General features: G+C 41.7%; 1 protein-coding gene across 1 annotated transcript in view; it reads left to right on the forward strand.

Moving 5' to 3' along the window:
• The window catches only part of LOC309564285 (microsomal triglyceride transfer protein-like), a 227,562-nt gene that overhangs the window by 99,099 nt on the left and 112,157 nt on the right, over positions 1-16,306 (forward strand). Inside the window, exons 8-9 of the mRNA XM_082268911.1 lie at positions 10,413-10,570; positions 12,324-12,492. Of these exons, the coding sequence (XP_082125037.1) occupies positions 10,413-10,570; positions 12,324-12,492 (327 nt within the window). The remainder of the gene's footprint in view (positions 1-10,412; positions 10,571-12,323; positions 12,493-16,306) is intronic.

Genomic DNA, 16,306 nt, shown 5'->3' on the forward strand with positions numbered 1-16,306 from the left:
AGTTGAGACCAAAATTTACCTCTTTGAATGCTATAATACACACCATGATTGGAGGTCAAATGGCTGCACTTAACCCCAAAAACACCATACCAACTGAAGTTTGGAGGTGGGAACATCAATGTTGGGGGGTTTGTTTTCAGCATACAATACTGGCAAACTTCATATCGTTGAAGGAACGATGAATAGACAAATATACCAAGACATTCTTGATAGAAATGCTGCTGCCCTCTACCAGGATGATAGAGATGAAACAAGGGCGGACATTTCAGCAAGACAATGATCCCAAACAAAAAGCCAAGGAAACTCTCAATTGGTTTAAAAGAAAAAACAACTGCTAGAATGACCTGGCCAATCACCTGACTTGAATCCAATAGAAAACTAAAGATCAATGTTCATAGAATAGGTCCATGGAACCTTCAAGATTTGAAGACTGCTTTTGTTGAACAATGGGGCAAAATCACACCCGAGCAACTGGTTTCTCCATACAGGAGATGTCTTAAAGCTGTCATTACCAACGAAGGATTTTGTACGAAGTATTAAATACATTTCAGTTAGCGTGTTCAATACTTTTTCCCTGTGTTGTTCCATTTTATTACACATAGCTTTTAAACTGATTTGTTTTGGTTTCTTTGTATGTATGGATTGCATGGGTTGTTACCGAAATGTGGTGAAACAATTCATGGTAATAGCACCTTTAGGAATACATTTACCTTTAAAAATGGTGACGTGTTTAATCCTTATTTTACCCACTGTATACACACTGTATATTGTATAGTATAATATGATAAGTTTAGTTGTAGCACATTATGCCAATTTTTAAAACTTAAATGAATGTGAGAAACTCAGGATGAAATATCAATGAAATGTTCATTTTACTAAGGTTGTTAATACCTAGCAGTGGATCTAATTAAAAAAGATTCACAATACTTCAAATGAATACACTGAAGAACAAACATATTTTAAACGTCATAAGTCTAATGCTGCAAAAGCTGTAAATTAAAAGTGCATTTTAAATCAACAGAAAATTATACACTATATTAAATAGAAGAAGCAAGGAAGATAAGAGGGAATAGTAAAATATCCAAAGCAATTCCAGCCCAAGGAATCAGACTGGTTTAAATAAGCAAGTTCCTAACGTTTTAAATTATTTTTTAGAATGCATTTATAAGAAACCTGGCCACCTCGCCATATAAAGGGGTTACACCTAAATTTAGTCTGCATGGCTGTACCCAGCCAGTGCTATTTTGTTGTTTTGTGTTTCTCAGTTACCCTTCACCACTTGACTGATTTACTACTGCAGACTGGCTCGGCTGCGTGAACCGCCGTACCTGTACGGCGGTTCGCTGGAGCGCTCCTGGGGGCGAGTGCAGCGGGGATGCCAAGTTACGGGGCCGGTAGCCGCGATTCCAGTCGGGCACCTGCAATCATTCCCGGCTAAGAGAGGACGGTCAGCTGTTGCAAACACGGCAGACCGTTGTTCTCTCTGAAATGATCACAGAGTGCCTGTTATCCTCCTATATAGGATCACAAGTCTCTGTGTTCATTTGACAAGTCCCTCCCCCTAGGCTCACACCTAACCCTTTGATCCCCACTGCGTTACCCCTTCCCTGCCAGTGTCATTATTACAGTAACAGTGCATATCATATTTTTAGCATTGATTACTGTAGTAATGTCACTGGTCCCCCCAAAAGTGTAAAAAATGTCAGTTAGGGGTCCGATCTGTCCGCCGCAATGTCGCAGTCCAGTCCCGCTAAAAATCGCAGATCACCGCCATTACTTATAAATAAAAATGACATAAATCTTTCCCCTAGTTTGTAGATGCGATAACTTTTGTGCAAACCAATCAAAATACGCTTACTCTGATTTTGTTGACCAAAAATATGTAGCAGAATACAAATTGGCCTACAAGGATGAACAAAATTGATTTTGTTATATAGCAGAAAGTGAAAAATATTGCTTTTTTTTTTTAATATAATTATTATGTTTATAGCGCAAAAAATAAAAATCGCAGACGTGATCAAATACCACCAAAGGAAAGCTCTATTTGTGGGGAAAAAAAAAAGACATAATTTTTATTTAGGTACATCATCGCACAACCACGCAATTGTCCGTTAAAATATCACAGTGCCGAATCACAAAAAATGGCCTGGTCATTAAGGGGGCAAATCCTTCTGGTCCAGAAGTGGCTAAAGTAACATAAAACCTGTTTTTTTTTTTTTTTAAATTAAAATAACAAACATGGTATACTTTGCTACCACAAAGCAGCCCGGATCCTCCTTTTTTGGGGTTCCCAGCCAGTGCTCCAGGCCCCTCCTCCTCAGTGAGTGCCCCCCATGGAAAACTGCTTACCATGGGGGCACCCATGCAGGCTCGTCCTGAGCTGCCCTGTCTGTGTCTAGTGACACAGACCAGGCAACTAGGCCCCACCCTCCGGCTCCCTCACCTAAGCATTGGATTGATTTGATTGATCAATCTGTCCAATGAGGAGGGAGACAGCAGAGAGAGCCGCTGCTCTCGTGCACAGCCCTGGATCGGATCAGAACAGGCTCAGGTAAGAATAAGGGGGGGGAGGGGCTGCAGAAGATCCAGTTCTCCCTTCTGCCACTAGGTGTCTCTGGCACTAGCAGGATGATTTACTATTGGCACTTTTCCACTGCAAGTACCGGCTAGTACCGGCTCGGCTCTACTCGGCCCTGCTTGGCCTGGTTTGCTTTTCCACTGCTGGTACCGCATGGTATAGGGTTGGAACGGTTCGGTACGGTATAGGTTTGCTTTTCCACTAAAGCAGTACTAAAGTTAAGTGGGTGGGATAACAACGGGGTGGGTGGGATTCTCTGACCAATCAGTGGCTAGTAGTGACTGCATGCAAAGGATTGTGGGATATGGTACCAGTTTGGTACCTGTTGGAACCACAATCGAGTAGGTACTGTTTTTTCAGGGCCGTACCGTACCGTACTGTTCGGTTCCATGCAGTGGAAAAGCAAACCTATACCGCACCGTACCGAACCGTTCCGACCCTATACCATGCGGTACCAGCAGTGGAAAAGCACAAAAGGGTGCCGAACCGGTACGGTTCCATGCAGTGGAAAAGCGCCATATTAGGCCCCTTTCACACATACGGTCCGTTTGTCCGTTTTTCATCCATCCGTTGACGGATGAAAAACGGACATCAATGTATCTCTATGTAAAAACGGAGGACAACGGATGATCATCAGTTAACATCCATTTTCATCCGCTTCCGTCAATGTCCGTTTTTTTGAATGGATGAATGCCCTATTTTTCATCTGTCAAAAAAACGGATTGGACGAAAAACGGATGACAACGGATGAAAACGGATGACAACGGATGAGAACGGATGACAACGGATGAAAAACGGATGACAACGGATGAAAAACAGATGACAACTGACGAAAAACGGATGAAAAATGGATGAAAAACGGATGAAAAATGGATGAAAAACTGATACATTTTGACGTGACTGAACTGATGAACTGAACAGACCGTATATGTGAAAGGGGCCTAAGGCTCCTTTCACACATGCTGTCCGTTTGTCCATTTTTCATCCATCCATTGACGGATGAAAAACGGACATCAATGCATCTCTATGTAAAAACGGATGACAACGGATGATCATCAGTTAACATCCGTTTTCATCCGATGAATGCCCTATTTTTCATCCGTCAAAAAAAGAGATCGGACAACGGATGAAAAACGGATGACAACGGATGAAAAACAGATAACAACTGATGAAAACAGTACAGTTTCACAAGCAGCTGTGTAACCTTGCTGGTGATATTAACCTGGATCACAGACATGAGTATAAGCTGGAGAAAAAACTAAATATACAGTAGGGCCTTTGTAGGGCAAGGCAACAGTTTTGGTTTAAATCCAATTTTGGTTTAATCCCAAGAGGCATATACAATAAAACCTTGGATTGAGAGTAACTTGGTTTGAGAGCGTTTTGCAAGACAAGCAGAATTTTTTAATACATTTTGATTTGAAAAACTAGCGATGTCTTGATATACAAGTAGAGTTATGTCACAACTGAGTATAAAAGAGAAGAGAGGCACCTCTAAGTGTAGCAATATGGTTACATTTAATGAAGGTTCAACATTTAGCAACTCAAATGTTTGATGTTTAAAACAGGCACATCTAAGTATGCAGGCATCTGGGGTAAAGCTGTCCACATAGACCATCCTCTGCACCGTCATCCATGTCATCCCTTCCACGCTGCACTCCACGAGCGCTTTAAGCCTCGCTTTTAGATCGCTCTACTGCAGGGTAGTCTTCCTATTCACGATTGCAGACTGGCGGCGGTGAGAGCCGGCAGTGAGGAGGATGGTCTATGTGGACAGCTTTATCCCAGATTTCTGCATACTTAGATGTGCCTGTTTTAATCATCAACCATGTGAGTTGCTATATGTTGTACCCTCATTAAATGCAGAGATGTATAGTAACGAAGTAGAACTACTTAAGTACTGTACTTAAGTACCGAAATGCGGTATCTGTACTTTCCTAGAGTAGAATTTTTTTCTCCTACTTCTACTTTTACTTCACTACATTTTTTCGATGATTTCGATACTTCTACTCAAGTATTTTTTTTTTGTGCTGCATAGTTACTCGTTACTTTTAAAAAAATTACCACTGCCAGAACAGTAGATGGCAGGTTGCATAAAGCTAAAAAAAATGTGTATAATGTAATTTGTAAATCAGCGCATACGAAAATAAAGGCTGTGTATAATAAAAGCTGCTATGCCAAATCTTTCCAATAAAAAGAAAATATGAAACAAACAAATAAATTGTGCTACAGCGCTTAAAGTGCATCAAGAAACTACTAACAAACACAGGTTAATCATTTGAATAAATCATTTGAAATAATAAAAACCAATATGATGTTCAAACTTTTGACTTCTTTCTTTAATAACTACATAACACAGTACTTGTACTTCTACTTTCAGTACTTGAGTAGAATTTTTTTTTCAAAACTACTGGTACTTTTTACTTTTAGTACTTAAGTAGCAAATTTTTTGAAAAAACTACTTGCAATACTTAAGTAAAAAAAATGTTGAATACTTTAGTACTTCTACTTAAGTAACTTTTTCTGCGAGCACTTCCACTTCTACTCAAGTCACTTTTTGATCGAGCACTTGTACTTTTACTCAAGTAGAAATTTCGAGTACTTTATACAAGTCTGATTAAATGTAACCATATTGCTAAACTTTGAGACGCCTCTCTTCTCTTTTATACTCTGTAGCTCCTTCTGGATTTTGCTTCTAATCCCCTTGTGGAGGCGCCATTTGTGGATGGACATTTTATTGTTACACAACCTATTACATTGCTATAATCTTTTTATATGGACTATAAACTGAAGGATTTATGAAATGTTTCCATTATTTGTTATGGGAAAATTTGCTTTGATATAAGAGTGCTTTGGATTACAAGCATGGTTCCAAAAGGAATTATGCTCGCAATCCAAGGTTTTACTGTACTTATTTTTTATTTTCCCCTTTCAGCGTAGAAAGCTGAAGGAAATTATGGGCATGGAGAAGAATGTGACTTATTCTATGTGACAACATTGTACCAATCAGCACTCCCACATTAAAAGTGCATGGCCCTGAACAAAGTGGTATGAAAATGAAAGAAAGGCAAGAACTGTATTTGCATCTGTACTGAAGTGAACCTGTTGCTTTACCCAAAAAGCCAAAATAGAGATTCACTTTTGAGTGCACCTATGCCCAGCCTGTAGACATTAAATGACACTATTTTGTCAAAAGTATTGGGGCGTCTGCCTTTACACACACATGGACTTTAATGGCATCCCAGTCTTAGTCCATAGGGTTCAATATTGAGTTAGCCCACCCTTTGCAGCTATACCAGCGTCAACTTTTCTGGGAAGGCTGTCCACAAGGTTTAAGAGCATGTCTATGGGAATGTTTGACCATTCTTCCAGAAGTGCATCTGTGATGTCAGGCCCTGATGTTGGACAAGAAGGCCTTGCTTGCAGTCTCCACTCTTACTCATTCCAAAGGTGTTCTATTGGGTTGAGGTCAGCCAGGACTCTGTTCAGGGCAGTCATGTTTATCCACCCCAAACTCACCCATCCATGTCTTTATGGACCTTGCTTTGTGCTCTGGTGCATAGACTTGTTGAAACAGGAAGGGGCCATCCCCAAACTGTTTCCACAAAGTTGGGAGCATGAAATAGTCCAAAATATCTTAGTGTGCTAACGCCTTAAGAGTTCCCTTTACTGGAACTAGGGGCCAAGCCCAACCCCTGAAAAACAACCCCACACCATAATCCTCCGTCCACCAAATGATTTGGTGGGGTGGCCCAAATCTTTTGGCAGTCTAGTGTGGATGAGCAAGTTTGGGTTGGAGGAACTTGACTGGCCTGCAGTCAGACCTAAATTAGTTACTGCTGTTCTTTCTTCTGAAGCTTTCCTTTTATTTGTCTCTGTCTAGCCCCATTATCAATGCCCCCTCTTTCCTGTTGTCAATTGTCTCCTTGCCCTAGCAATGTATTAGACTCACGTTCCAATACAATGGACTACATCCTAAAATGAAGACGCCTTGTGCACCGACATGCACAGGCAGCTGGAGGGAGCAACAAAGTAAAAAAAGAACTGCTCCTCATGTAAGGTACTTGTAGGTAAGTGCAGTCTGCTGTCTCCACTGTAAGTGGCACTCAACCATAGTTGCAATGCACAGAAAGAGGATAGGGTTCCTCCATGGTTTCCTGGGACAGGGTTCTTCTATGAGTTCCTGAGTCACTGGGACAGCGATCCGATTGGATGCTGGCCACCCATGTGACTCTGGTGCCCTTCTTAGGTGTGGCAAAGTCTATTTAAGACCCTGGCTCCTGGGTTTGGTGTGCTTTATGCCAGTCTGTACTCTAGGGCACGGTTAGGGACAGTACTAGTGGTAGGGAAAGGTTCCAGATGTGGAAGAAACACCATGCTGTACCCCACCCACTTGTTGTCCACACTTTGCTAGTGCAATGAATTTATGGGACATGCAGCTGTAGACTATAGGATTTGTATTTTTAACTGGACTGTGCTGTATACAATAATATAGTGCAATGTGCTATTTGGGGCTAGGCTGATTGCTTTCTAAAGAAAATGAGGAGGGTTTAGTGCTACTTTAATTTCTTTACAATGCCTATAGATACAAGGATGAATGGGGGCTTGTTTTAAAAGTTCTTTTACTGCCGGTGTAGAATATGTAAAAACTTTAGTGTGCATAATGGACAGAGGTTTGTTTTGGGTTGAAATCAAAACCTAAAGACATGATGCTTGTACACCATAAGGCATCTTCTGACAACCTAATCACAAATTATTACTATAACATGAGATGCTTTTCAAAAGTAGCTGTTTTGCTCTACATATTCTGTGCTGCATTATTTAAAGTTTACATTCACTACGACTATAGATATTTGAGAACTAATGTAGAACCCCATTCAAAAAGCAAAGTACTCTTGAATAGGGGGCACTACTCAAATTTGATAGGGCACCTTTTTTCCATATTTATTTTGTGAGTTTTGTGTATATTCCTATCAGCCACATGTGTCAAACACAAGGTCCGTGGGCCTAATCCAGGCCCTCCGGGTCATTTCATGTGGCCCTCGCACGTCTACTCCAGCTGCAGCCCCTCCCTCGTCTACACACCCACCTTGTCTCAGTAGTCAGCAGCGGAGGACTGATTTTCTCCTACAGCTCTTGCACTTCTCTGTGCAGCCGCAGCACCCCCTCCTTTACGCCTCCCCTGGTCTCAACAGTCAGCAGACTCTGGAAGGAGACTTCAGCCTTCCTCTGGTCTACATTCAGACCATTCACTTTCTGCTTTCCACGCCCCTAGCTTCTTCCCGCAGCAGCACACGGTAATGGGGGTTGCACTGTGATGTAAGGGAGGGTGGGGCTCTCTTGACATCTAGTTTACATATTCAATTGGCCCTTTGGCCAAAAATAATGTTGACGTGGCCTGTGATGAAATTGAGTTTGACACCCCTGCTATAGGCCTTGCTCATGTCAGTTTCACCATCTTCTTGTCAGTATAATGTTATAGAATCCTAGCCTGTGATCTGTTATGCCTATATCATGGTTTATTATAAATGTTATTTGAGCGCGGAGAGGTCTATACTTTGAGAATATGCTGTCCGGAGTTGTGGCTGCAAGAATATTGGGCAAAGTCTGTTATATTGCACTGTTTTTTCTTTTTTGTATAGCTTTATTTTTGTGTATTTTTATTTTGTTTTGGGCATGCTTACCCTGTGTGGTTTAGCACCCTTAAATGTTTTTTCTTTGTTGTATTGCAAACCTTTTATTGAAAATCAATAAAGAGAATTTACAACAAAAAGGAAAGTACTGCTAACTCTCTACCTCAAAGCCTGACAGAGTCTTTTTTGGAGGGGTATCGTTTTTTGTTGGTGCCCTCTCCAACTTCCCTAATCCATGCCTAGACGAGGATGACATTATTTGTCCTGCCCCACCTGCAGCCTCCTGGGACACATCATCTGTTCCAGGAGGCTGCAGGACCAGTATCACTGCGCTGCTCGATCTTGCATATGTCCAGTGGGGAGGCTGTTGTGATACATTGGCAAGTCACAAATGGCTTACAAATACAAGTTGATGGTGCTAGGGACTCCATTGACTGGTAAATACCTGATTTTTAAAAACCAGCACTTACAAAATTTGTAGCTGCCGACTTTTAATTTAAAAAATGAGTGAAGTTCCTCTTTAACATTGTAAATCCCTAATTCACATTGATTACATTCCTCGTTGTTAAAGGTTTTCACTGCTGTGTAATAAAATGCAGTTATTATCTGCAATTGGCTGTATCTATTCTCCTCCTGTTAAATTATTTTAAGGACTTGGATGGACTTTGCAAATACTTCCTTGTCAGGTGGCTGACCTCAGTATATCACAAGAAGGTCATCAGTTCTACATTGCACATTCTGATAATTGAAGGCTAGGTATCTTGTCAGCTCATCTCAAGGCTGGCTAAGCATTAAGTCCAAAGAGATAGCTACTTCTAGGACACATTAAAATAGGACATTTGAAGATCCATATCCATTCCCTGTCTTTTAAAGCTAGTGATTTGGCAGCTGAATACAATATACTGTAGTGAGGGATTTTAGATTATGTATCAGAGAATGTGCAGTTCATTCTAATAATTTCTCTTCATGGTTAACGAGTGAATGTCTGAAGACATAGTCAGAATCGTTAACAATCAAACATATTAGAAATAGAGTCAACTGCATTTTCTTGGACCTTTAAGACCTACTCAAATCAGCTCTGAGCTTATTCCTTAAGTGGATTTTGCTTGCCCTATTCTTTGTCTGAGGTCCCCATTCTGTCTTGTTTGAGCATTTGCTATCTTTGTGCCCAATTGTTTGTCTTTCTGCTATGTATTGCTGATCATGATGCCTCTTTTCTGTCAACCCAACGTCTTGTTCCCTCCTTAATTCTTGTCATATACCTCCTATTGTATTATTCTGTAATTTTTTTATGTGCAATTAACTTCTTGTTACATGTCCCATTTGCTTTGGTCACTTTCCATTTTTGGCACCTCGCTGTGTATCTCCTTTTCTCTGACCCATTTTCTTTTAGATACTTCCTCTACATTTTTGATCCAACTTTTTCAAGATATTAAATTATATAAACACATGTTTTCTACCATAGGTTAGAACACAAAAGGCATAATACCTGCCCAATGACTGGAAGAAAACCCATCCATTTAACAGTTTCAAAAAACAGTTACATTTCCGGCACGTGTCGGAAAATGTAACACTCCCATTGGTTGTGCTCTCAAACAAACTGTCAAGCCATCCAATGGCTGGTGTCCTAACATCACATGCACAGCATCATGGCAGTTGTAGATTAAACAGAGGTCAAGATGGCAGCTTCCTTGGCTGAAAATAATAGGAGGGTTTACTTACACTTTAGGACACAACAAACCAATGGGTTTTCTAAATATAAACCCTATTAAATGGCCGAGAATTAGGCCAGGTAAACTCAAAACAAAGACATTTTCGACACAAAAAGTTGATTAGAAAGTTTCTTAACTTGCAAAAAGAATTGATGAATAACATCAATGGTTGGTCTTTTTTTTGCCCTTGTTTATTGTACAACTAGTAAGGAGATGTCAGATTTGTATCACACTTCTGCTGCTTAAACAGTGTGCCACAATTATTTCCACATGCTTTATACTATGCATATTGTGTTGTATATTATGTCTAATGCTAACTAACGCAGACAGGCTTTTAGGTTTCAAGTAAAACAGTTTAGGCCTCTCCATATGGTCATGCCACTCTAAGCCCAAGCCTATAAAGCATGCCTGCAAATCAAGTCCTAGCTTATGTAATGTGTTAATGTGGTTTTGAGGCTGAGATACTCATGATGTTTATCGCCCTTTCAGCTCAAGAAGTACTTGGCGATTTCCAAAAGAAAAAAGGCTAAACTGCCTGCCCCTAAGATATCAACTGTCAAACACTTTCATGCACTTGTGAAAACTTTTAAGCATGCCAAACAGAGGGATATTCAGCAGATCTTGCAGACAGCGTCACCAGATTTACTGTGAGTCACCTGAATTGTTTTCTTCTAGGGTAATGATGTATATGTATGTGTAGTTGACCCATACTATAGTAGATATAGTAAATATATATTGTTTTTATACAGCTTATTTTAGCTTTGAGTGCTAAGTAACAAAATATAGCATAGTAAGAGAACCTGCTTTTAGAGATTAGTACCTGACGAACATACCTTATATTTAATATTAACCAAATAATAGAACTTTTTTTAAAGTGTCACTAAACCCACATCATAAAAACCTATGAAAAAATGCTATACTACATGTTGTTCATACTCACTCAGTCACAATGAGATTCGTTTTCTGTATTTCGCCAAAAACCTGGTTGATCCTTTTGCTCTCTGTCTCTCCCTTCTGTCCATGTCCCCAATCCAGCTAGAGATTTTGCAGAGCAGTGTTGGCAGCTCTTCACATGCTCAGCTTTAAGTGAGTATCTATGTTGAGCATTTCCTCCCTATCACATCTGAGCAGCCCATGTGGTCACACATGAGTCACACATGTGGGCATATACATCGTACTAAATGACAGCCCACTCTCTTCCTCCTCCTCTATGCCCACTAACCAGCTAAACACAATAAATTTGGGATATTGCATGCAGATTGTTGGAGGCTTCATCTCCCTCTTATTCTAAAACACAGACTGGAGGGGCGTGACACAACCTGCGGCTGGTAGAAATTTGCCCTCACCATGTTATTGCCAAAAAATAAAAAAGATTTGATTTAAAATATATATTTGTATGACAGTTTATTGATAATATTGGCTGGGAAAGATCTGGATGGACAGTTGTATATCAATTAGGAAAAAGATACTTAGATGTTTTCTTTTATTAAAATAATTTCAGCGCCATCTTCCATATACACAAATAGTAGGAACAATGTAAATTAAACAGTGTGTGTTTAGTATCACTTTAACTATGCTGTATATTTAACAACTGCTCGGAAAATTTACTAAAACAGTGCATAACAGGTTGACAATTTACAAAGTGTAGCAGTTCATAACAATCTGGTTTCAGTTCATCACAGCTAGATTAAAATAAGTTAAATATGGATTGGTTGCATTAGTGCACTTTGTATATTGCGCTTTGTATATGGATACTGCTCAAAAATATTGCAAGCAGGTGTTTCCAGTATAGGGCACTGTTAATATTACAGCATATGGTACAAAGGCGTTTTAGCTTAACTGGTACAAATACCTAAAGCAACTTTCTGGTTTTCGAATGAGTTGTTCAAAAAGCTTATATAGATATGATGATTGGGTGTCAACAAACTTTTGTCCTTAGTGTATCACATATACGTGTTATGATAGGGAGTTTAACTTTAGGGTAAATTTGAATCATTTAAAATTCTGCTCAGCTTTAATAATTGTATGCACATGGGATCTATTTATCTAAGGCTGGGCTCACACTGATGTGAATTGGATTCAGGTTTTCCCTCATCCAATTCGCATAACAGGAGTGTGTGACCGGCTCTCAATGGGGCCGATTCACACACCTCCAGGACAGCCGCGGTCCAAAATGCAGAAGGGTCCTGTGCATCTTCTGGTCGGTTTCAGGTTTCAAATTCAGCCAAAAGTTCGGACCTGATTCACACCTGAAACATTGAACAGACACGCACGGACCCCTGCTGTGAGCTGCGGCCACAGGCTAGTGTGAACCCAGCCTGATACCATTGTTACTGGATTCATATTTTCGATTATACTGATTGTTTTTCAGAAACTGATGAATTGTATATTATGTTGCAGACCGTTTTTTATTGATGCAGCAGTCGCAGCCCAGTCACGTGCTTCAATATTCGCACTTTCAGATTTCCTGGATTTTACCAAAAAGAAACAAGCAAAGATAAATGAGAAATTTCTATATTCTGCAGCCTTTGTACCACACCCCTCTATAGAACTCCTCAAGCTTGTGCTGGTAAGTCATATAATACTAAAGCTAGAATGATTAATGTGTTTGCAAACCTCAGAAATTAAACACTGTATGAACAATGCATATCCCTCTATAGCAATGATGGCGAACCTTGGCACCCCAGATGTTTTGGAACTACATTTCCCATCGTGCTCATGCACTCTACAGTGTAGTGAAGCATCGTAGGAAATGTAGTTCCAAAACACCTGGGGTGCCAAGGTTCGCCATCACTGCTCTATAGTGTCTCAATCCAGAGCACTAAGTGTTATTTCTGTCTGCTGCCTCATTCCTCTACTATCTGCAGGAGTCACTTTTGATGAGTTTTCCTTACACCAAGAGATTTAAAGGTGACAGGGGAGGTAGGTCCAGCACACAGCCTGAGATTGACAACCTCATCTCTGTTCCTGTGTGCTATGTGAAGGGGGGTGTGTCCCTTCCCTCCAATCAGCTCTTAGCTCTCCTCAGCTCTGCAGAGTGTAACTTCAGCTTCACGCCCCCTGCTTTCTGAAAGATCAGACAAGCTGTATAAACTGTGCACTTTGAATAGATGTAGAGAACAGTGCTACAGATAAACAGGTACAACTTATGTACGAGGATTTGTTTCATCGCTATGTATGACCTTGGGGCTAACTGGGGGGAATTAACTGGATGTATATATGTAAGGGTGTACAACCACTTTAAATAAAAAGGAATATATTTCCAATTGTTCTTTACAAATATCCCCAAAGCAGAGAAATCCCTATTCCTTTTAATGAATGTGAAAAAAATGTGACTGAATGAGGAAAACAAGGTCACACGACCTGTCAAAGTTATGTTACAGGCCTTTCTTCCTATCCCTGTCTATTGTCTGCAGCTTTATGAAGAGAACACATCACACTATTTAAGTATCCTGGACACGTTCTCCAAAGCAACTTAATAAACAGGTTTGAGTGTTTCCATTTTGGCAAAATCTGTAATTTTTCTGTGAAATCACTTCACTCATAGTGGTGTTCTTTATTGTTCCTCTATCTAAAAACAGGTTAATTTATTGGTTTAGATGGAATGAAAATATTTGATCCACTCAATACTGATTGTAAAAGATTTTCGATTTGAGATGTTTTTCCATTATGTTGTATGACATTGTCTGATACACAGTTATTAAAGGATACTTCAGCAAAACTGAGTGTAGCTTTGGCTGGGCTCTTTAAATTCCACCCAGGAGCATGCTCAATTCCCCAGGCTGCATGGAACTGCTGTTTCTCCTTTCGCTGTGATGGACTACTACAGGGAGAGAGGAGGACACAGGACTTGTCAGGGTCCGGACTGGTAGAAGGAGCGGTGCAGGGAGTGGATCCGCTGTGTCAGTGAGGGATTGGCGTGGACCGTACCGGAGGATCGGTTCTAAGTAGTTACTGGTTTTCACCAGAGCCCGCCGCAAGGCGGGATGGGCTTGCTGCGGCGGTAACTACCAGGTCGTTTCCTCTGGTAGCGGCTCAACCTCACCGACTGCTGATATAGGCGTAGTACAAAAGGGACAGGCAGAGGCATAGTCAGACGTAGCAAAGGTCAGGGCAGGCAGCACAGGTTCAGAGGCGGTAGTCGTTAGCAAAGGGTTCGGCAACAGGCAAGGGATAACACAAATAACGCTTTCACTAAGGCAACAAGGCAACAAGGATCCGGCAAGGGCAGGAAGGGGCAGGTCACTTATATAAGAAACAGGAAACAGGACACCGAAAACAGGAAACAGGACACAGGACACAGGAAACAGGAAGGGAGGTTTGGACCAGGCACCATTACTGGTGCACTGGCCCCTTAAATTTCAAACAGCCGGCGTGCGCGCACCCTATGGTGCAGGAGCGCGCGCGCCGGGAACCACGTGAGCGGGGAGCGGAGGAGGGAGTCGGAGCGGGCACAGGTGAGTGGATCTGGAACGAACGCCGCAAGCGCTCCGGTCTAGAAGCAGGGACCGGAGCGCTCAGCGTTACAGGACTGTTGAGTGGTTACTGCTTTAGCTGGGTACAGCCTACCTGTAAGAGGGGCTATCTCCACGCAGGACTTGCATTCCTATTTCAGCTGCCTCCGACAGGCTTTTGTCCTCTCTCAGCCAGTGTGCTTCTCACAGGAGCAGTTTCACAGTCTCAGAACATGTTACAGGCCTGATCCTTAAGTCATGAATCGTGGCCACCAAGGTCTGACAATGTATACTCGTTAGCATCTTCCAGCCCCATCCTGCCTCAGCTAGGTGTATACATGTATACCTAGGTATAGATCTCAGATAGGCACACAAGAAGAGACAAATCCAGCTCTTCATTTTCTACCTTTACTTTATTGGTGCATAACAATTCTCAACACCAATTATCATTTGTCACAGAACAGTGATGCTCAGCTCTCACCCACCTAGGGGACATCTTCATTTCTTACTCTCCTTAGACTTAACCCATTAAGGAGCAATCATTCTTCAGCATTTACTTGGCATTCCTCAGCCAGGGAAGACCGTTGTCTATTGGATCCACATCTTGCTGACTGAGGCCCCAGAAACTCACATAGGAGCCACATTTGGACCCCTGCATAGCACTGTGCTCTGAATCCCTTTACTTCTCCCAAACACCCACAGTAATCTGTAGAGCTCTATGAATATCCTCTTCTAACAGGGGATAATGAGACCTGTAGAGGTCAAACAGGGAATGGTGGTTCATCCACTCTTCTGGGGAGAAGCAATATAAGAAAACTCTGTTTTCCCGCTAATACTTGTTATAAACACCTAGCAATGAGGAACAGGAAAACTCTGTATTGGCCAGCCAGGCTAGAAGGGGCGTGGCTGCCGTATTAGAGCAAAGCCCTCCCCTTTGCTTGACGAGACCATCAAGGGGTGCCTCAGAGAAGGATGTCTGTGAGCTAGGAACCATGTGCTGCTGCCAGAGGATCTATTGCTGTGGTTATGATCTGTGCTTTTCTGCCAGGAGAGGTGTGCTATATCTGAAACAGATGCTAAGCAGGATGCAGTGAGTAGAAGATAATCTGTGCTACTTTCCAAGTGTTTTCAGAGTGTTCCAGTGTTCCAGCTGTTCCAGTGTCTGGTTCTTCTAGTGTCTTGCTGTCCAGTATCTTGTTCAAGTGTCCAGTTCTTCCAGTATCTTGTTGTTCCCTATCCTGTTCTTGTGAGAAACTGCAACGAAGACCCAGTGAGTGACTGCAGCTAAGCCTTGCTCTTCAGGGAGATGTCCTCCTCCTACAGCTTCTGGGTGGCAGATTTAGAGGTGAATTTTTTTCTGCTGTATGAGGGACCAAGAACCAATTTTATCAGTGGTGAGAGGCATCTTGGCCACCACATTATTCAGTTGTGCGCTCCAAAAGAGTAAGGGCCCAACATTGGCAGTACTGCAGTATGGTTGTCTAGTCCCACTGGCCAGTAAAGTAGTGGTGGTTAGGGGCTTTTGCATTTGCAACAGGCCTATCCCTCACTGTTTAAAAAAAAAAAAAAAAAAATGGATGGGGTCACCCCCCCCCCCAGGCATGATGGGGCGGTGATATCACAGGGGGGCAGGGTCTCAGGATGACATCAACGGGTAGCCACGCCTTATGGCTATATAAGAAATGACACTTGATGGAGCTAACACAACAGCGGGAGCTAGCGGAGGGAGAAGAACCAGCAGCAGAAGGAGACAGAGGAGGGAGAAGAACCAGAGGAGGAAGACAGCGGAGGGAGAAGAACCAGAGGAAGAACCAGAGGAAGAAGAAGAACCGGATCAGAGCTACTTTAATAAAGGACTTGTCAAAAACCTTTGTACTGTTTTTATTCATTTTTGACACTTTTTTGGGTGAATGAGCAGGGGTACAATAT

Source organism: Pelophylax lessonae (genome assembly GCF_965119305.1).
Source record: "Pelophylax lessonae genome assembly, chromosome: 9".
Lineage (NCBI taxonomy): Eukaryota > Metazoa > Chordata > Amphibia > Anura > Ranidae > Pelophylax > Pelophylax lessonae.